This window comes from Xenopus laevis, chromosome 3L (genome assembly GCF_017654675.1).
Source record: "Xenopus laevis strain J_2021 chromosome 3L, Xenopus_laevis_v10.1, whole genome shotgun sequence".
Classification (NCBI taxonomy): Eukaryota; Metazoa; Chordata; class Amphibia; order Anura; family Pipidae; genus Xenopus; species Xenopus laevis.
In genome coordinates, this window is record NC_054375.1 from 105908192 (window position 1) to 105929557 (window position 21366).

Genomic DNA, 21366 nt, shown 5'->3' on the forward strand with positions numbered 1-21366 from the left:
TTGCTAGAGCAATAGTGAAATTGCTTTTCTTGCTCATTACCAAACTTTATTGTCACAGTAACCCTTTGGTAAGAAGAAGAATCAACCACATTTAAATAAAATGCAAATACATACAAATGGACTATTTAAATGTGACCATCAGAACCTCTTGCACTGTTCTGTTGCCAGTATTGGGGTCCTGCAGGGGAGGAGGGTGTAATTTGTGTAAATTGGTCTCTTCTTGGGAGGCTGAAGGTGGCCATATATAGGCAGATTTAATCTGTTGATGGGCACTTTAGACTGATTCAGCAGTTTACCTGCCTGTGTATGGAGACCTCCGATGGGCCCACCTGACTGATATCTGGCCAAAAATCGGTCAGATGTTGATTGTCAGCTAGTTGATTTTCCCATCAGTTGATGTGGTCCTCACTTTGATGGCTTGTATTCTTAGGGCCAACAATCATATTAAAGCCGGATATAGTTCACCTTAGGTGGGCATGTGGGGGATCGTATGATGTATAGCCAACTGAATTTGAAGTTGACCAGGGCACAATTTGTATGGTATTTGTATGTCTTCCAGTATTTTTCATGAGTTTTATACTGTCCACCGACGTGCCAAAAAATGCTAGATTAGTAAAGAGATTTAAACGCATCCATTTATAGAAGCTCCTCCAGAAGAATCATTTACTGAGAATCCATTTTTTTTTTAAACATATCTCTGTTTATTGGTTTTCATAGTAAAGTATACGTGTTTCAACATTGAATAAAGGAGGTAGAGTATCAGCATTGTATTACAAACAATATATTTTGACAGTTCACATGTCTGATCAGCTGAAACAATGTTGATAATATATTGTTGCACATAACTTTTAAACTAAAAAAAAAATAAAAATAGAAAATATATTATACAAATGTGGCTTCATAACTTTTGTTGAACCATAATCTCAAATAGTTGTACTATGAGAATCCATTTTTTAAAAGAACAAACATATTTTTTTCATATTCAATTTTTAAAATTTAATGAGACAAGCCTTGCCCAATCCCCCTCAGCCATGTGACTTGTGCTCTGACTGATAAGCTTCAGTCTTTCTTGGGCAGGTAACAAGACAACAGCTGCCTGAACTGATAGCACTTGTATGTGTCTTTGTTGCTACCACTGCTCTGCTATGGGCTAATAGCACATGATTGTAGAGACACCCTTCTATATTGTAGTGGGGATTTGAGCAAAACTGCCCATTCTGCCATTGAGCAATGGAACGAGCATTTTGTCAGTTTTTAGAAATCTCACTCCCTGATACCTGAAAATACCATAAAATGTGAATAGCTCTGGGTGAAACTGACTTTTCATGTAGTAGTGCAAAAATGCAAAAGGCAACATCCCTACATAATTATGGTTTTACCTGTGGTGATTAAGATAAGGAGCCATTTAAATTTTTGTGTGTTTTTTGGGCTTATTGGGGGTGTAATTTCAAATACTGCAATATTCTGGTTTATTATATAATTTGTCATATTCTGACTATATTATGTACTGGATAGGATTAAAAAGGCAGACTGGTGTTAACAACTACTACTATATTAAGTAGACTTACATTTAACTCTGTTATTATTTTTATAGATCCAAGAAAAAAATATCATGTGAGACTACTGGCGTACAACAACATGGATGAAGGCTACCAAGCAGACCAAACAGTCAGCACACCAGTCTGTGTGTGTAAGTAATGTTATGTATTTGTACAAGGTCAGGTCATTAGATTCTTCTAGTCCTATGCCCTATGCACTTATTGAGGCAGATCCAGTGTGAGATGAAAAAGTCAAGGACCGATAAACAAAGTTACTTTACTTTTAGCAACAGTATAAATATCCCAGGCATTATATTATGTTCTTTAAAAACATTTTGTAAATGAACAGTCTAATACTTAAACATTCCTAGAATCTCATCTGGCGCTTCATGCAGTACTATAGCTGTTTATTCCACAGTTGCTGGCAGTCATAGTAATCATCGTGACCCTTTTGCACAAACTGTATACAGTACATAGTAGGTTTGCTGTCACATGTTCTAACAAAATCAACCTCTGGCAAGAATGACTTTTTAACATTCACTGGCTAGACTCTATGTTCCCATCATACTATTTGTAGAAGAACTTGCTTCACATTAAAGGCTATCCTAACCAATGCACGGCTGCTAGTTTTAAGCCTCAGTTACATTTCTATAAATTAGATGGAGTGATGCTCTAAATGTTCTTAATGGTCTATCTGACTAGATTAATTTATAATCATCGCTGGCATCTTCTTTGGCATGTTGTGTTCAAACTGTTAAGTGTCATAGCAATCTCTGTCCTTTGGCTTGTACAGTATGTAAATGAAGAATTGAATTATTGTTTTATGTCTGTGTAGCTGTTCCTGATCACGTGAACCCACCACCACCACCGCCACATCATCTCTATGCTAAAGTAAACAGCTCTTCTTCCATTTACCTACACTGGGGGCGACCAGCCTTCTCCTCTGCCAAGGCCATTAACTACACTGTCCGCTGCAATCCTGTTGGCCTACAGAATGCTTCCTTGGTGCTTTACCTGCAAACGTATGTACCATTCTGCAAATTGCCTGCCTCTTTTGCCACTCTTAGCCTTTGTGTTTTAGTCATGAAAACAGTTTATACTGAAAATATTAATTTCTTCATAATATACTGTGTATATGCATAAATTCTAAATTGGCCATGTATCTAAAGTTGGCCATAGATGTTAAGATTTTTAAAAGATCTTTTCGTTATTGTAAGACCAAGCTTATCTTGAAATGATCGTTTAAATGTACTATTTGTCCATCAACTAAAAAGACCATTTCAAGCAATGTGGTCTAGTTGAAGCGAGAAAAACTGAGGGTAGCTGCCCGCCGGGCCCTTAAAGCAACTGGACAATAGATAGATTTCACTGTCACCGGTGAAAAATTTCTAACCTGCCCGATCAATTTTCTGACCGATGTCGGATGAAAAATCATTAGATGCATGATTGTTCGATTTCCACTAACCTTACGATAACTTGACCGATTGGTTGGATTGCACTAAAATCAGTGAAAAATCTTTGCGTCTATGGGGAATTCCTTCCTGGGGAAGCCTATAAATTAACTTGCAAAGCGGTGCTAGTGCAAGTTATTAGGCATTGCTTATCTTTGCAGACAATGCAAATTAATTGCTACTCATTTATTTACATTTACAATTGTTGTCTGTCAGCTGACACCTACAGTGGATGTGAAGTCATTATAAGCTTTATTTAGAACACAATATGGTGTGATACCGAATGGTAAATCTAGGTGAGGTGCAGTTTAGGGTAAATTAAAGACTTGCACAGTAGAATAATTCCAACGTTTAATAACAGGTTTCTAGATCTGGTTTAAACTGTTCTATTGAAACTAATTTTATTTTGCCTTCACCAGTGTAATCTAACCAATTATCTCTACCTGTAATAAGCACCCATCCAAGCCCCACTGCTAGCCCCTATTTTTTAACATCTGTTTATTTCTTTATCATAGTTCATATTTTCGAAATATTGCACTCATTTAATGTTTTTTTTTTAAAAAAAAATATCTTGTATAAATTATATGATACTTATAAACAAGTGACACACTATTCTAAAATTCGAAAAGACATACCTTTTGTATACGGTGATTGTTCTGTAAATGCATTATAACCGTTATCTGTTTTACTTTGCACCATTGCAGGACAGAATCTCACATTTTACTTCAGGATCTTGAAGCTAATACCAAATATGAATTTGCTGTGAGGCTTCATGTGGACCATTTGTCAAGCCCCTGGAGCCCTGTTGTTTACCAGTCCACCCTCCCTGATGGTATATTTTATCAATGCAGTTTATTATATAGACTTGTAGCATACAACATGTCCCAAAGGCCTTGTAAAATAGCAGTAACAAAGGTGTTTTAGTGGATCTAGCAGTGCCAAAGTGAGGCCATCAAACTCCCATGGCAGATTTTATGACCGCAATTTCCAAGTGTTCTCTGTGTATAGTGAGCAGCTGACTGTGTGAATAGATGCATTAATTATAATGATGCCTTTCTGGGTCATTTCTATGCTTTGTGTTTGAAATATAACCCATCATGTGCCAAATGATCACATGTATGCATCTCTGACTCAGATGGTTATTAACATTCCTATGCTTTTTAGGTTTTGAATATATGTATCCCAGAGGATTATATATAAATAGATTATTTTCGTCGCTTGGCTGAAAGGCACTATTTCATACAGTATGCCAAAAAGACAGTTTAACATTAAATGGAAACTGGTAAAAGGCTAAAAATGATCATTAAGACTGCCAGCAGCTGTTTCATGAAGTGCTAAGGGTTATACTGTGCCTTGGCATGAACAAATAAAAGATTATTTTGTGATCACAAGTACAGATTGAAGTGCAAAGCCTCAGCGATGCATTTAATAATTTTATCTCACTTATTGTGCAATTAGAGGTCACTTGCATTTAAAACTCCAAAAAACGTTTGTTAAGCATTGGACGTAAAGTTTTAGAATACGCGTTACTGTGTGCACACAATGAGATGCCCCTTGCTATGGTTATTTGTACTCAGGACCGCCATCAGAAATCATAGGGCCCCATATGACAAAATTTCCTGGGCCCCCTGGACTGCGCCCACCGCAAGCCCCACCTACAGGTCCGCCCTCCCCATCCCACAGGTCCGCCCCCCCACCACACTGTAAAAAAACAAAAAAAATATTGGTGGCTAGGGTTCCCACACGTTAATAAAAAAATAAAAAGATATTTGTGATCAGGGCCCCCCATAAAAAAACATTTGTGGCCAGGACCCCCTAATTAAAAAATATTGGTGGCTAGGACCCCACATGAGAAAAAAAATTGGTGGCCAGCCCCCCCCCACACATTATAATAAAATTGGTGGCCATGCCTTCCTGAAGTCAGCAGCTCTCAGAAAGGTGGGGGCCCGGCTAATTAAGTAAGTGTGGTGTGGCCAGACCCCCCTTACCCTCGGGGCCCCCTACAACTCTCCCCCCTGATGGCTGCCCTGTTTGTACTTATATATTTGATGGGGAACTGCCATGTTGCTATCTACAGAGTTATTCATCACAGACGCTGCATTGATGTTTTAAGGCAGTAGTCATAGGTGAATATAACTGTATACTTTAATGTGGCTAAAGAGAAACAGTTTAGAAGAAAAATTCTACTTTTCTGGAGTTTTTTTTTACAAAGAAATGTATCATCTTTATATGAATAGAGCATTAGCATGACTATTGGGGTAATTAACCAAATTTTCAGTTTGTCGCCAACGGTGAATAGACACAGTCCCTTTTGGAGCACAGAGACCAGTGGCTTCCCTCGTGAATACAGCACTGCCTGTGTAATTTACATTAAAACAGAGATAACATGGACATTATATGGGCTATAAAAACCCGTGGAGGGCCAGATATGGAATATGGTCCTCCAGTTTGACAACCCTAGTTGTCCAGCCTTACTGGAATAGATGGAAAGATATTTGTACAGACTGGGGTAATGATTTGATCTTTCATTGGAAGCCCATCAATATCAATATTCCTTTATCTTGTACTTTTTTTAGCCCCGCCAAGGCCGCCAGTGGGAGTAAAGGTGACGTTGATAGAAGAAAACACTGCTTTGGTCTCCTGGAAGGCCCCTGAAGAACTGGATTCAGTTGTGACCCATTATACCATCATGTACACATCTAGAAAGTCCTGGATAGCTGGCGAGTGGCAAATTATGCATAGAGAAGGTAAATGTCATTGCATCCAACTTCTTCAGTATGCCAGTGAATCTATGCATTCATACAGAATACAATACTTCATTATTTTGTAGGGTATCTGCATCAATTCAGCAGTCTGTTCACACTCCACCCATATAGGACAAAAGCAATAAATGTCTTTGAACCCAAAACAACTAACTGTAGATGTGCCAATGATATTATTGCGTAAGCAATGCGAAAATGTCTTACATTGGCCTTTTCTTCATAGCACTTTTCACAAGAAATAGCTTAATCAATATTCTTGCAGATCAGAATTGGCTTCCATTATTGTTCCAGCTGTTGTAAAACCACAAACAGTTTCTGGGGTTTAGGGTATAATGGGAGATATTTCTAACTGCAATACCTACAAGTTCCAAAAGTTACAAGTACTTGTGTAGCAGATTTATCTAGGGTCGAATATCGAGGGTTAATTAACCCTCCATATTTGACGTCTCAGTAAAATCCTTCGACTATCGAAGTCGAAGGATTTACCGCTATTCCTATGATCGAAGGAATAATCGTTCGATCGAACGATTAAATCCTTCGAATCGAACGATTCGAAGGATTTTAATCCATCAATCGAAGGCTATTGCTTTGATCAGAAAATTGTTAGGAAGCCTATGGGGACCTTCCCCATAGGCTAACATTGGCCTCGGTAGGTTTTAGGTGGCGAACTAGGGGGTCGAAGAATTTTTTAAAGAGACAGTACTTCGACTATCGAATGGTCGAATAGTCGAACGATTTTTAGTTCGAACCGTTCGATTCGAAGTCGAGGGTCGTAGTCGAAGGTCGAAGTAGCCCATTCGATGGTCGAAGTAGCCATATTCGACCATTAGAAATTCGAATTATTTTTCCTCTATTCCTTCACTCGAGCTAAGTAAATGGGCCCTACTTGTTTATGTACTAAGCATCTTAAAGGAACAGTTCAGTGTAAAAATAAAAAACCAGTCACTCCAGCCTTTATAGCTTATATTTTTGGCTAACTATATTGAAAACATTTTTTATTTTGCTCAGCCTATCTATTTACCCAGTTTTTATTTTTATTCTGAACAATTCCTTTAAGAAGGAGCTGTGAAACGGTACCACAGAGTGCTCTATTGTTTTAGTTTGCTTATTTTTGCAAACTTACAGAAGTTTTGTATTTATATTTAGTGGTGTATATTAAAAAGACTTCTCTTATACCTAAACCACAATCTAATCTTTTGGTTTTTGCTGTATCTTTTTTTTATCATGCTGTATTCCATTAAATACCTTTAAATTAGTTAGATGGATTGTAGTTAAGACCCATTTATGCTGGATAAGTGGTTTCATTAATGAATTAATGGATTAATGAAACTCTCCAGTGTTCTGGACATATGTTATGTTATTAATTTAAAGGCTTACAGAATGTTTGCATGGTTAGTCTTAGATCCTACTTCCTTGGAAGTCAATCAGACTTGCAGTCTATGTGCTGGTGTTTTGATCAGTATTTATTGCCTGAAAGTCTGTGAAGTTTCCAGCACTATGACAGCTTTATAACACCAAACCACATTTCTACTAAAGACCATGTCAAAGCAGACAAGACACAGCTGCTGTGAAAAGCACTTCCTTCACCAAAAATGAGATCTTATACAGGGATAGTTAGTATGTAATTCTGATTACCTCTTGCAATCGCTTTTGTATCTGCTCTAGCACCAGAGGGGTTTCTGACAAATACTTTTTTGTCAGCTGCCTTTGCATTTTGGACTTAGTAGCTGAGCGTTTTCACCCATATCATTTACATAAATATGTTGAATTGCAATGTCACTCCATTAAAACTCTATTCAAATTATTATTATTTTTAATACACAGAGCACTGACATATTTATACTACACTTGTTTTATACCACAGATCTTGTTCATCATTCACATCGGCCTCAGCCTCAGCCCCAGTGAAACTTACAGTTGAAAGTTCCAATCATATTCATATTAAACAGTATGTACAATTTCATTAGGAGGCAATTAACCTGCCTGTATGTTTTTGGAGTAAGGAAAGAAATGGGAGAACCCAGGGGAAACCCACATGGGGAGAATGTGAAAACTCCTTGGAGATTGTGAGAATTAAAAATCCACAAGCTACATGTATAAATTTAGATGCCTGCTGTAATGTGCTATGGCTTCTGTGAAGACCCTACACTTTGTTTGTACCCTCTGTGCATTGAAATGCTTTAGTTATATATTCTTTCCCTGATACTTTTTCATTTTAACTCATGTCCAAGCTTTTTGGACTCACTAATAGACCACTAATAGCTATTACAGGGCTCATTTTCCATAGATGGAGACTTAACTGTCAGGTAACTTGGGTGCAAAATTGTACCTGTTTGTGCCTGTACCCATGGCAGATGCAAGATGATATGTGGATCTCTGGGAAATGAATCATTAATTTTATTCCAAGGAGCACCATGCCTTAAAGGAATAGTAGCACCAAAAAATGAAAATGTATCAAAGTAATTAGAATATAATGTAATGTTGCCCTGCATTGGTAAACGTTGTGTGTTTGTTTCAGAAACACTACTACAGTCTATGTAAACAAAGCTGCTGCATAGCTATGGGGGGCAGCTACTCAAATTGAAATAGGACTAAATGACACAGGTTACATAGCAGATAAGCTCTGTAAAGCACCATTGTATTCTACAGTTATCTGCTCTGTATCCTGTGCCTTTTCTTCTTTTTCCAGCTTGAATTATGGTTCCAGATATTAAATTACCATGAATCTACTGTATGATATCTACTAAGGTTCATATTACACATGGAGGTCCAAACAAAGTCTAAAAAGCCTGGTTTATGTGACATTAATCTATTCGGAGTCAATGAGTGCTCTATAGATACATTGTTGATTAAAGATGCTGATCTTTATATAGTGTAACTAAGGAAGGCTGGCCTTTTTCTTATTCAGTTATATTTTAATGTGATAGGAACTTGAATTAGATAATGATGTATAATCTCTGTAAAGTGCCACAGAATATGTTGGTATTATACAAAAAAGGAAAAATAATTTGCTGGTTCTCATCTCCTATAAAACTTTATATATTCTTTCTTATTTTCTTTCTTCAACAGTGTTGGCGTCATGGGTCATTTCCAGTGTGCATGGCACACAGATTTATATAACTATATATTTATAAAAGAACCCTTACATTAATTTTGTATTACTTTTACACAAATAATCCCTTCAACAATGGAGGGGACCTTTTTAATGGTTTCATGTATAATGAGAAACAAACTTTTATACGTATTGTCAATAAAACCCATCATCTTTTCTGAAAAGGAATTCATGTCTGTATTGCAGGAACAATGACCATGGCATTGTTAGAGAATCTGCTGCCTGGAAACGTTTACCTTGTCAAGATCTCGGCTGCTAATGAAGCTGGAGAGGGACCCTTCTCTAATGTTGTTGAGTTGGTAGCGGAGTCGAAGGAGAACCTGCGAGTAGTCGCAAAGTCAAAGCAGTTAGATTCAGGGCATCGCGAAGGTGAATTTTTAGTGTTGTTTAAGTCAGCAATTCATAATACAAGATAAGTTTTAATATTACTATTTCTCCCTGCAGTACTATATACTTTTCATTTAGATTATTTACAAGATAATGTATATGGTTTGTAAAATATATGTCCCTTGGAGCACAAAACAGCTGAAAACATGCCACATTTTCATCTCTTATGGGCAGCACAGCAGCTTCAGTAGCAGCAATGAGCACAAGAACTTCTGGAAGAATGGACTCTATTGGACAACAGTTATAGTGGGACATGATGGTGCAGAGCCCATCCAGCTACAGTATCAGCTGATGCTGAATGGCCATAAATTTTATCTTAATAATAATAATAATAATAATAATATGGATCGCAATGGACCACTAGGTCCTCCACTACTAAATGGGGCCCTGATTTAAATATTTATAGAATGTACAGTAAATGCCTAATTTTCTAGAGTGAATATGTTTTTATGTTCTTTACAGATTATTCTCGTTTTTACCATTTGGATCAGAAATCCATGACTGGCATTGTTGTCGGGGTGTGTATTGCATTGACTTGTATCCTGATTTGTGTCCTTATCTTGATTTACCGAAGCAAAGCTAGGTGAGTATTTTTACAGTCCTGTAGGGATTCTCTAATCTCCCCTAAAACTGTGAATGTAGTTTGTTTAAAAAATGTCATATTGAGATGTTATTTTTGCCTTGTTATAAATACAGGAAAGCATCTATTGCTAAGATTGCTCAGCAAGAATCCAACCTTCTACCTCATGCAGCTGCATCCGCTTCTATTGATAGGCAAGACCAAGCAGAGGGAAATGCCAACCCCTTGATCCCTTCTGTGGAATCTAACCACTTCATAGATGCAAAGGTAAAGTGTTGCCAGGAAGATGTTGTTTATAGAGGTTTGCTGTTTTTCCATTTTTCTGATAATGTTTTATATTAGAAAAATGCTCTAAAATACAGTTTTATTTATGAAACTCAGTTATTGTCCAGATACATTGTTTCTCATTCTAAGAGTGGGTGAAAACTCCTATGCTTATGATCAACGGTGTGTTTTATTGTCTTGGAAAAAACATTGTACCAGGTAGCAATCTGCTGCTAAAAGCTCTTGACATCCCAGTTAAACCTTGAACAGATATACAGCTTTAATGTGGTTAAGTGGAATACACTAGAAACTCTAGATCTGCCCTGAAGAAACTGGGACAATCATAAGTGGGCTTATTCACATAATAACTCTCATTAACAACTGTGGATATCAACATGCAAATAAAAGGAGATTCTGCTTTTATCCTTTTGTGGATTAGTATCTTTCTGCTTTAGCAGAGCAGGTCACGTAGAACTATTTTAAAAAAGATTATTATAATAAAATACATTTGTTTCATGCCCTGGGTTATGCCACCATTATACATCAACCAAATATATTTTCTAAAGTATTAACTCAACAGCGAAAAAAACAGCTTTCATTGTATTCTAATAACGATTGTAGATGTTCTGAAAGGGAAAACATACACTATTTAATAGGGCTGCCCAGAATTCAGCATATGTGCATTTTTTTCAAGATTTTAATTTGATTTAATCAAATGTGTATGTCAGCTAGATTGTGAAAGAGATAACTCCATGAAAACCTTGTGAACTGTATATGTGGTGGATAGGATAATGCTAATTACTGTCTAAACAGAGATTCTGTTTATTTCAGGGTGGCTCGAATCTCATCATAAATGGCTGTGGGCCAGTCCAAAACAAAACCAAGAAGTCATGGCCATTTTTCAAGCACAATAAAAATGGCAATGTTGAACAGGTAACTTTCTATTCAGCATTAATACACTATGGTGGGTTACATATTTCTTCCTTGTATTTACAAATGTTGTCTTTGCAGCCCAGCAAAAGAATTGTCAAAACAGTGTGCTTATATCAGCCTGGCACTAGAGTTGTGATAGGAGAAGATGTATCCCCTCCATCTCCAGGCAATCCTGGCACATATAAAATGCGGAATAGCATTGCAGATACTGAGCATTCTGGAAACAGTGACGAAAGTCATGAAACTAGTGATTCTGGACGGTTTTCTCATGAATCCGCCGATGAAATCCACCTGTACTCAGTTGTATGTCCAACCACTCCTACATCAGATTCTTTCACCAGCCATGAATGTAGACAGAACTCTGCTTTAAGCGAATAAGGAAGACAAGTCAGTGTACGGGGCTGTTGAGGCTTCATCTGTCTCAACTACTCTGACATTTCTCCGCAACCATTTCAAAAACCAAAACTTCTTCAAGCCATTTCAGAGGCAGTAGAGTCTGTTCGAAGGACAATGAACGGAGCTGTAAAATTTCTTCAGAAACATTTCACAGATATATCTTACCTCTTCTGTATTGTCCATTCACTTTGAAATTTGGCTTGCTAGATAGTGTTGGACTTACAACTAAATTGGTTTTACGTGAATTTGTCATTGCTGCAAAGGGATATCAGGCAGTCTCTTTGATTAATGTCTACCTCAGCTGGTCAGATGATGAACTTCATTTTGCTGCTTTTCCCACATTTATGTTTGTTTGTGTCCCCTACACCAACAGGGCCAGAATTAGGAAAGATTGGATATGGGGCTATGCACCTGGATTTTGCTCCCCAGTTTGAGAAAAATAACTCAGGAAAGTTTTATCTTCATTCCTCCAGCAGTTGTTGAGCTTTAATATGTTAGTGGAGACTGAGAGTTGTAGGTCGACAACATCTGGAGGGACACTGGTTTGACGTCTCATAATAATTAACAACTTTGTCAAGGGCATTTTAAGGCCTGGGGCCACTTATGAGGCTGGGGACCCATGGCAAATGCTTGTGCTGCCCTTCCTAAAAAACTGGCCCTGCACACCTCAATACCTCCTAATTGTAATCCTGTACCTCCTAATTGTAATTGTGATTTTGCTATGTGTATGATGAATGTTTTACTAAAGGGGTTGTAAAGGCACAAATCTTATATAGCTTATCTAAAGCTTTGCTTCTTTAAATCCATACCAATGTCTGTCAACAACGTAACAGAGATACATGGTTATGCATTATGCCCAAAACCTGTTTTATTTTGTCATATGTATTGATTTCAGAGATTTGAGTATTGTAATTTAAAAGCACTTCAAATATATTTGGATTTTGTAAGTCTTTAAAAAAGGACCAATCCACCTCCCATTCCCCCCTTGTGCCCTGATATTACAGAAAGAACATAGGTTAGAAACCTTTAATTATTTGCTCTTCTTTAAGAAAAATTGCATCTTAAGTGTTCTGTTCAGAATTCCTACCTACAGCATTCTTGTCTCAAAAGCATCTCCTGGATAAATACAAAACAAAACAACAAAAGCAACATTAACTACCTAGCAACTACTGTGCCTTTCCCACTCTCAGCAACATACAACTGCCTTATTTCATGACATTCAGGAAGCTACTCAGGTGAATGAGAAGATGCCTTAAATCCTACATCATTAATGTGGCAAATTTGTAGAATTGCAAATGACTTTTTATGTTTTGGATGTCCCCCAAAAATATATATGTTTAGTACACATTTTTTTTTAAAAGGGATTCCTCTTGTAAAACTTTATTTAAAACAACCAGCTACCAATATTATTTTGACAGAAAGGACCTTTATTTATTTGTGGTGAACCTGAGGCAGAAACAGAAACTTCATGGGGCCCTGTTATTTGCAAAGAATTCTACTGTGGTCTTCAGGTGTTGATCTACAGCTCCCAGCATCCCCTGACAGTCTTCAGCTGCTTGTGTGTGCTGAGAATAGTATTTTGTCAACAATGGAGGACAACTCCCTCAGTTCCAACCCCCTTAAGACAAATTAATCCCAGAATGAATAAAAAAAATCATTATGATATGTTGCCATACTCTACAGTGCCCAGAAGCAACTCAGGGATGAAGGGGAAACAGTTCCCCATTAATCCTCCCGATGTTAATCAGCCCATTGCATATAAGTGGAAAGTAGCGTCAGATTAGAAGCAAGGCTTTAGATGACTCTTTATCTAATGTCTGCATTTCACGCTTGTGCCTTTACAATTCCTGATTTATACTACCTCTTTTTTTAAAACAAATGTGTATGTTTATTGCTTTCCTGAACTCAGGGAACAGTGTTTATTTTGTATTTAACCCATGAAAACATGGGAAAATTTTGACAGGGTATCATGTCCTTTTCTCTTTTTTAAATGTGATAATGTGATAAAGCTACAGTATAGTAGTTACTATAGTTGCCCAGGTACATACTGTACATGAATTATGTGTAATGGAATATTATGTCATACCAAAGATTGTTCTCTACTTGTAAGGACTATATTATTTTAAGTAATGTCCTTAGTTCATAGTTGGCAACTAACATCATAACTGTTTAGTGTGAATGTTTGTCTGCACTTCTAACTACCTTTTGACTAGTCCAGAATCTTCCAAGAGATGATCTTAGTCTTTAGTTTGTAGCGCTTTAACTTGACAGTATTAGATTGCCTATTTTTGGAAAAAAATGTTCTGTATGCTAAGAAAAAAAAAAAAAAATCAAACGTTTTTAGCCAAAGATTTATTTTTGGGTCTTGTCATATAAATGTTTAGTTTGCAGAAAATGTTTAGTATAGTAAGTATTCAAAATGATTGTGTTTGCATCAAAACTAACTTTTCCTGTCCATCTTATCCTAAACCTCTATGCCATGGTAACCAAAGTGTACAGTTTTAAATTGCTAACCATTAATGTGATTATGTTAAATGTGATTGATACGGAAATGCTGATGTAAAGTACCCAGTACCTATAGCTATAGCTTCGATTGTGCTTTTGTTCATTTTGTTACATCCCTAATTATAAAAGAATGCCATGACATTAGAATTTCTACGGACTCCCTTTTAAAAACTATTTGTTAATCTTCTTGCATTTGAAGGTAAAATATACCCCTATGTCTGTGTAAAAAATGACATTTATATTTATTTGTGGAAGTTCAGATTGTGTTCTGAAGCTGTTGCTCTGTAGAGTTTGTAGGGAAGCAGTGTAGGTTAATCAGGGTATAAATGGAATAAAAGTCACAAAGTTTACAATATGTATTGTAAGCTATAGCAACCAATCAGATGGTTGCTTAATAACAGGGGACTAATAAATGTTATCAAATGCTATTTGGCTTGGGTTATTAGATGCAGTGCAAACTTTGGGATCTTTTATTTCATTACCCCTAAAGAGACCTATTATTATGAGCTGATTATTGTTTATTAAATTCAAAAAGATTAGTACAAGCATGGGAGGGAGCATGGGAGATATTTGTTCCTGTCAACCAACCCTTGACAATACAAGCATATAACGTAAACAGGATTGTGTTTTACAAAATAGTATCGGTTTCATGCTGAGGACAGCATCTGTATTCAGTTATTTGAATATCATTGTATTGGCTAACATTAATACCAAAGATATTTAAGGTTACCATGGCATATAACCAGTCGACAAGGCTCTATACCAACTGTGCTCTGTTTGTAGGTTTTGAGGATAAATGTGATCATTTCCAGAGTATATGTTTTAGTTGGCTAGTTCTTAAAAATAGTATATCTGAATTACTTGTTAGCAGAGCTATTGAAATAGCCTCTTTACCGTCAAAACTAAAACCTGAATTCTGGAAAGTGTTATCTGGTTCTATTTAAATGCATAAGCACACAATGATACCTTTTGTTGCCTTTGGGGTTTGTATCTTGCAGACCTCTCTCACAGCAAAGGGCAAGGAGAAGCAAGAATCCAAGGGTATATATATATATATATATATATATATATATATATATATATATATATATATATATATATATATATATAGAGCTAGATATATTAAAAAGCAAAATTCTTGCAGTCGTGATGTGTATCAGCCCTGAAAAATGGATTCTCCCTTCTGCTTATTTTATATGTTTGTATATATTCAAATGTGTAAAGCTTGTTTGATGTATGTATAGATGTGATGTACACTATTAACTCTAATGCTCCTTCAGCAAAACAAAAGTGTTCTTGTTTCTAAAATGATATTTTTCTCAGTTAAATGATCATTACCATATCCAAGGATGCCTGGCACATTTTAGAAACTCAAAGAAGACATTTTTAATGTTAGGTAGGGGCTGGTGGATTGTGTTGCAGAGCTTAGTGAACCTGGCAGAAATGTATTCAAGTTCATAAGCATGATCAGTCCTGTTTATTCCACCAATGGGATGTGTATCTCTGCTTTCATTTTTCACAAATAAGCAGCCATATGATTGCAGGTGGTAGTGCAAGTAGTGAATTCAATGCTAAATAATGCATACAATGACGTCTGTTCTAGCCATATGCAGGTCAGCATGTTGAAGAAAAGGAGAGTCATTAATGTGTTCGACAACAGAAAGAACTGCCAAAATCTGTCCTTCTATCGGTTGTATGATTATGCACTTGTCTGCCAGTAGCCATTTACATTATGCTATTATAATTACAAGGTGAACTCTTTATGAATGGTGAATAGGGATGACCTGCACTGTTGAGAGACTGAATAGGTCAAATTCAGAGAAAAGTCTGAAGGCTAAAATGAACAACTATCTTGCTCTCTCCCTATATTTATTTAAGTACTGACCATTTTATAAAGAAATCTCTTGTCAATCCTACAGCTATCTGTAATAAATCCCATTCTTCTAATAATTATTCTGGAGACATGTTCCTATATCCACATAGATGATAGATTTCTCAATATGTTCCTTTGATGTCTTCTATCAACCAGTTGGACCAATTCCTTATGAAACTTTTATAGAATGTTGCTTTTGATCAATTCAAAGCCTCATCAGAGCTTCCTGCAATGTGTTACTCGGGCAGAAAGTACAGCTAACCTCTATGGTGCGAGAGCTGTATCCAGCGGGATTTAACATCACATCTATCTCTAGCAGTTGAAAAGTATGCCTTGCCTGGATCTAAAAAAGAGAGATCTGATCTAAACAAAGCAGGTTATAGCACTCTTTTTTTCACTGCTTTTTTCAACATTCTTTTTATTTACTTGTTTTTTTTTTTAATCTAATTTGTAACTACCTATTGGGAATAGATGTTGGCCTTAAGTGTACAATTAATTGGTCTCTGGCTTTATTAGCAGATGGTATCATCTCTACGAGAAAAAAACAATTATGTGCTGCAACTACACTGCAATCTGTTTAATGTGTAGCGGAATAATGTTTGTTCAGTGAATAGGTGACCGCTATATTCCAGCTGCAGTGAAGCTTGCTAGATTTGGTTCTTTGGATTCTATGTTCAGTGTTTATCAAAGGATCAAATGTGAATCTGTTTCAGTAGTTGGTTGTTTCCTAAGTGCAGCAATGCAGTAGGATGGGGTGCATTCTGAGTCCGATGGTGCCCCTGTTGATCTTAATCACTTGACCTGGAGTTCTCCAACACTCCATGTAATGCCTGCCTAAAGTATTCTCTTTGTAACCTCAGCTATGGCTCAAGGAATATTTCCTTATTTTTTGCATCTGAACTGCAACAATTTTGACTGTGAATATATTGTGGCATTGTATACTGTATGTACCACCAGCTCGTAGTGTTTCCAAAGGCATGCATTGTATATACATTAACGTCAGTTTAACATGTCATGCTTATGTTTTATCCACTCCATGATATGGGGATTTGTAATGACTTTTCCTAGCAAAGAGATTTTATTGCAATTTATCTGGCACTGATACTAGGAAAACAGCTATTTGCCACATGAATGATTATGTTGTAAGATATACTACCTCATTCCATGGGCTAACATCAAGCAGGTTAAGGGAATCTTTTTCTCCTTTGCATTCCACATATCCTGCTGGAAATAATGATGCGTACACTAGCATTTTAGCCAGCAGCAAGCTGGATTCTGTTTAAGGTAATGCTGTAAAAATAGGACACATTTTCCAAATGGCACAATAACCACATATGTGAATGTAAAAGCTGGAAAGAAGACACTCTTAATATTGCAGGTACCATTTGTTAATCTTCACAGGTGCAGTTTCCCACAGTAACTATGTGTTTTTGACCAGGCTACTGCAAGTCAAACAATGACAGCAAATATCGGATTTGAGTTGCAACATGCAATAACACTGGGGTCCTTTAGCCCCCTGTTATTCCATTTGACTTCTGGTGTTTACCTAAAATCTAAGGCATGTCTGTATGCAGTACTCTATATAGAAAATGTTTGTGGTCCAAACATTTCCTGTGTTTAATACACATCAAATGTATATTATGCAGCTGCATATAGAAATAAATGCAATGTGTACAAAGTCTTAAAGGTCCAGTAATATTACAATTGTAAAGAAATCATTCTAATATAAAGTACTTCTTAAGGCTCATTAAAAAGCACAAGTGCAAAGTGCTAAAATGGACACAAAATTGCATGCATTGATGCTTTTCAGAAGGTACTTGTGTCCATACATGCTCATATGGGCAGATGTAAGGGAACCCTGCCTGTAATCCCAGTGTTCCATTGCACCGAAACACAAATGCAGAGGGAAATAACTTGCTGCAATATGTGTGCAATATACCAGAATAGATGCAAATTTGTGTCCATTTGGTTGAGTTGTGCCCTAGTTGTTTGTGAACAAAACCAAGTGTGTGCCCAAAATTGTGCTATAATTCTTGTGGGAATGCTGGATTGTGATTAAATCATAGCTGTGTGCGTCTGAATCTTGCACATTGCACTGTGTTCAGAAATGAGCCTTGTTGTCTCCTGTAAGAAATAATGATTGTTGCAAAAACAAAAGTCACTTTACATGTCTATGCATTCAGAAGATTAGTCTCACTTACAGGACATTTGTATGTTTTTTTTTTAAAGCTGTAGACATTTTGACATTTCTCAGGTACTGTTGCCAAGGTGTGACATAATAAATAACATATTTTGTACATGCTCAAAAACGTAGAGCCTCCTTCCATAGTAGTGGAAACAACATGTGTCTGATGTTACTGGCCATAGCAGAATTAGACGTGAAACCATCACATCCGTTCAGCTGCTGGAGCTCCTTTCTATATGAGATGGCCTTGTGGCACTTGTATACTTGATACATCCTCTGCTGCTCAAAATAAGCATTCTCAACTGCATGGAAACTTGAGCTGACTATACATGGTAAGATCTATCCATTTGTCACCAAATGATTACGTTTGCCCGATTGAGACCCAATAATAGGTGGGCCAAATAATACCGACAACTTTTCAGCCTTAGACCACATCCGTGACACAATACCGTCCTTGGCCAACTTTATTTTACAGCCTAACAATCAATATTTTAATGAGCCCAGGGTAGATAGTGATCAGATTGGGCATCATTTTGCACCCATACAAGGCCAGTAAACTTACAGCTTGGAGAACCATGGCCAAGTTGGCACATGTATGGGTATCTTCATATTTGTACTGTACCTGTGATTGTTTCAGTTTGCTCTTTTATATTTTTTTCAGTATACCGAATAACAACTTCTACTCTATATACACTCAAAAAATTTTTCTGTTGATGTAAAGGTAGGAGTGGTGTTATTGCCAATGGAAGACATAGCTGATTTAGTTTGCTACTGTACTCAGGGAATCTGCTGTGTCATTCCACTGTATAGCACCACTTCTCACCTTGAATTTTGAATGTAACAGAGATGTCTTGATTTCTGTATTTTTTATTTTTGTTTCTTATTGTGCTCATTTTTTAAAATTATTTTGGAAATGTGTATTAGAGCCATTTATTTGTTTGTCTTCTTCACGTTTTATAGGGGCTGTGACATACCCCCAAGGCTTTGCCAAAATATATAAATGTTGAACTGCCAAATGTTTATGTTTCTACTGTGATAACCGTTCAAATAAAGGTTTTTTCTTAAGTAACAATGACTCTAATGTAAGTTGGTGAATCCCAATGATATGACACATTGGGTTCTGATAAAAATTTTACAATGGGGAGCAGAGATATCAATAGTCTCAGCGATTGTGTAATTGCACAAAAGTGTAAGAAATCAGGCCAAGTGACTACATAGACTGTTGTAAAGCACAGTTGTCCCCAAACTTTTGTGCTTGTATGAGCTATATTCAAATGTAAAATGTGTTGGGAGGGCTGCGCTGCCCCTGGTGGCCCAGTTAATTGTGTTTGGGGAAACTGTCCATACTGATATATGATATGAGGATCCTTGCTTTTTTAACTGGGAATCTTTACATAAGGTCAGTTAAAATAATAACAGACAAAAACAACCTACAAGTCACCTCTTATGAGAGATAATGGAAAACACAATGCTTATGATACCCTTGGGCTAATACAGTTTTATTAACTTTTAACCTAGTCCAAAAAGTTTCCAGGTAAACTAATTCTTCAGCAATAGAACTTCACTTGTGTGTAATTACGTGTAATATGTAAAGTGTACCATGAGCCCAGCCACTCCCATTGTCATAAATGGGATGTTATTTGAAAGCATTGTTGCAGTTTGTTGTTGTGGATATAACACTTTATAACACACTTTATTTTAGAACTGCAGTTTTAATAGCACTTTGTGTAGTAAATAGTAGAGTTTGTTGGTGGTAGGCAGGGCTGTACAGCGCCCCCCAATGTACGGAATGACCCGTGTGTGTGTGTGACGTCACTTCTGGATTTCACTGAAATTGGCCTTGTATCCCCTGTATTTATTGCACTAGGCACAGGTCCCTGGCCTATAAATATGGCCCTTGTGGTCGGGTGTGGATACTATAATCTGTATAAAGATACTTGGCACGTGACATTAGGCCTTTAAAAAGACTGGGAAACCAATTTAACTGATATCCATTATTTGAGCTGGAGTTCATTATATAGAGAAGAGACACATAATTTATAAGGCTAGTACAAGTCACTGAGGAGTTCCTTGACCATTAAAACACAAGGCTGCAGGCCAAGTCACTGAATGTAGCCTGTATTTGGGTTTCTAAATATGACTTAGGCAGTACATTATGCTTTATAATCTGCCTTTTTCCCATACTTAGTGCCTGTTTGTGCTCATATTTAATTTACAGAGGTTTTCATATAATGGGCTACAATGCCCCCAGTGCATTTTTTGAAGATGGAGCATAAAAACTGCAGTTTGTCAGGGAGTAGTTCTTAGAATATACCTGTAAATATGTATATCTATTTCTGAGGTGTAGTACACTCATTAGTGCCATTATACTGACCAGGAAAAAAGTTAATTAAATAGAATCTTGAAGTAGAAAAAATACACAAAACTAAAAGGCACAATATTAGAAAGGAGCAAAACAACACACTTTAATAACTCTATTTTGTCTGTGTGTACAATACACGACAACTTATGCAACAAACTATTAACTGATAAGGTAGTCTAGTGGTTGTGAAAAGATGAATAGAGGGCATGCAGTTCTGTGATACTACTTCAGGTAATCATCTTCAGATAATCTACTACTTCAGATAATCAGTTCTGTGGTACTACTTCAGGTAATCAGTTCTGTGGTACTACTTCAGATAATCAGCTCTGTAGTACTACTTCAGATAATCAGCTCTGTGGTACTACTTCAGATAATCAGCTCTGTAGTACTACTTCAGATAATCAGTTCTGTGGTACTACTTCAGATAATCAGCTATGTGGTACTACTTCAGATAATCAGCTCTGTAGTACTACTTCACATAATCAGTTCTGTGGTACTACTTCAGATAATCAGCTCTGTAGTACTACTTCAGATAATCAGCTCTGTGGTACTACTTCAGATAATCAGCTCTGTAGTACTACTTCAGATAATCAGTTCTGTGGTACTACTTCAGATAATCAGCTATGTGGTACTACTTCAGATAATCAGCTCTGTAGTACTACTTCACATAATCAGTTCTGTGGTACTACTTCAGATAATCAGCTCTGTAGTACTACTTCAGATAATCAGCTCTGTGGTACTACTTCAGATAATCAGCTCTGTAGTACTACTTCAGATAATCAGTTCTGTGGTACTACTTCAGATAATCAGCTATGTGGTACTACTTCAGATAATCAGCTCTGTAGTACTACTTCACATAATCAGTTCTGTGGTACTACTTCAGATAATCAGTTCTGTGGCACTACTTCAGATAATCAGCTCTGTGGTACTACTTCAGATAATCAGTTCTGTGGCACTACTTCAGATAATCAGTTCTGTGGTACTACGTTAGATAATCAGTTCTGTGGTACTACGTTAG

General features: G+C 36.8%; 1 protein-coding gene across 1 annotated transcript in view; it reads left to right on the forward strand.

Annotated features, from left to right (window-relative positions):
* Window positions 1–19055, forward strand: part of prtg.L (protogenin L homeolog) — a 92979-nt gene extending 73924 nt beyond the window's left edge. The window contains exons 12-20 of the mRNA XM_018253055.2: window positions 1595–1690; window positions 2374–2560; window positions 3694–3821; window positions 5566–5736; window positions 9050–9232; window positions 9713–9833; window positions 9947–10097; window positions 10926–11027; window positions 11106–19055. Of these exons, the coding sequence (XP_018108544.1) occupies window positions 1595–1690; window positions 2374–2560; window positions 3694–3821; window positions 5566–5736; window positions 9050–9232; window positions 9713–9833; window positions 9947–10097; window positions 10926–11027; window positions 11106–11405 (1439 nt within the window). The 3' untranslated portion in view covers window positions 11406–19055. The remainder of the gene's footprint in view (window positions 1–1594; window positions 1691–2373; window positions 2561–3693; window positions 3822–5565; window positions 5737–9049; window positions 9233–9712; window positions 9834–9946; window positions 10098–10925; window positions 11028–11105) is intronic.
* The last annotated feature ends 2311 nt before the right edge of the window (window positions 19056–21366 follow it).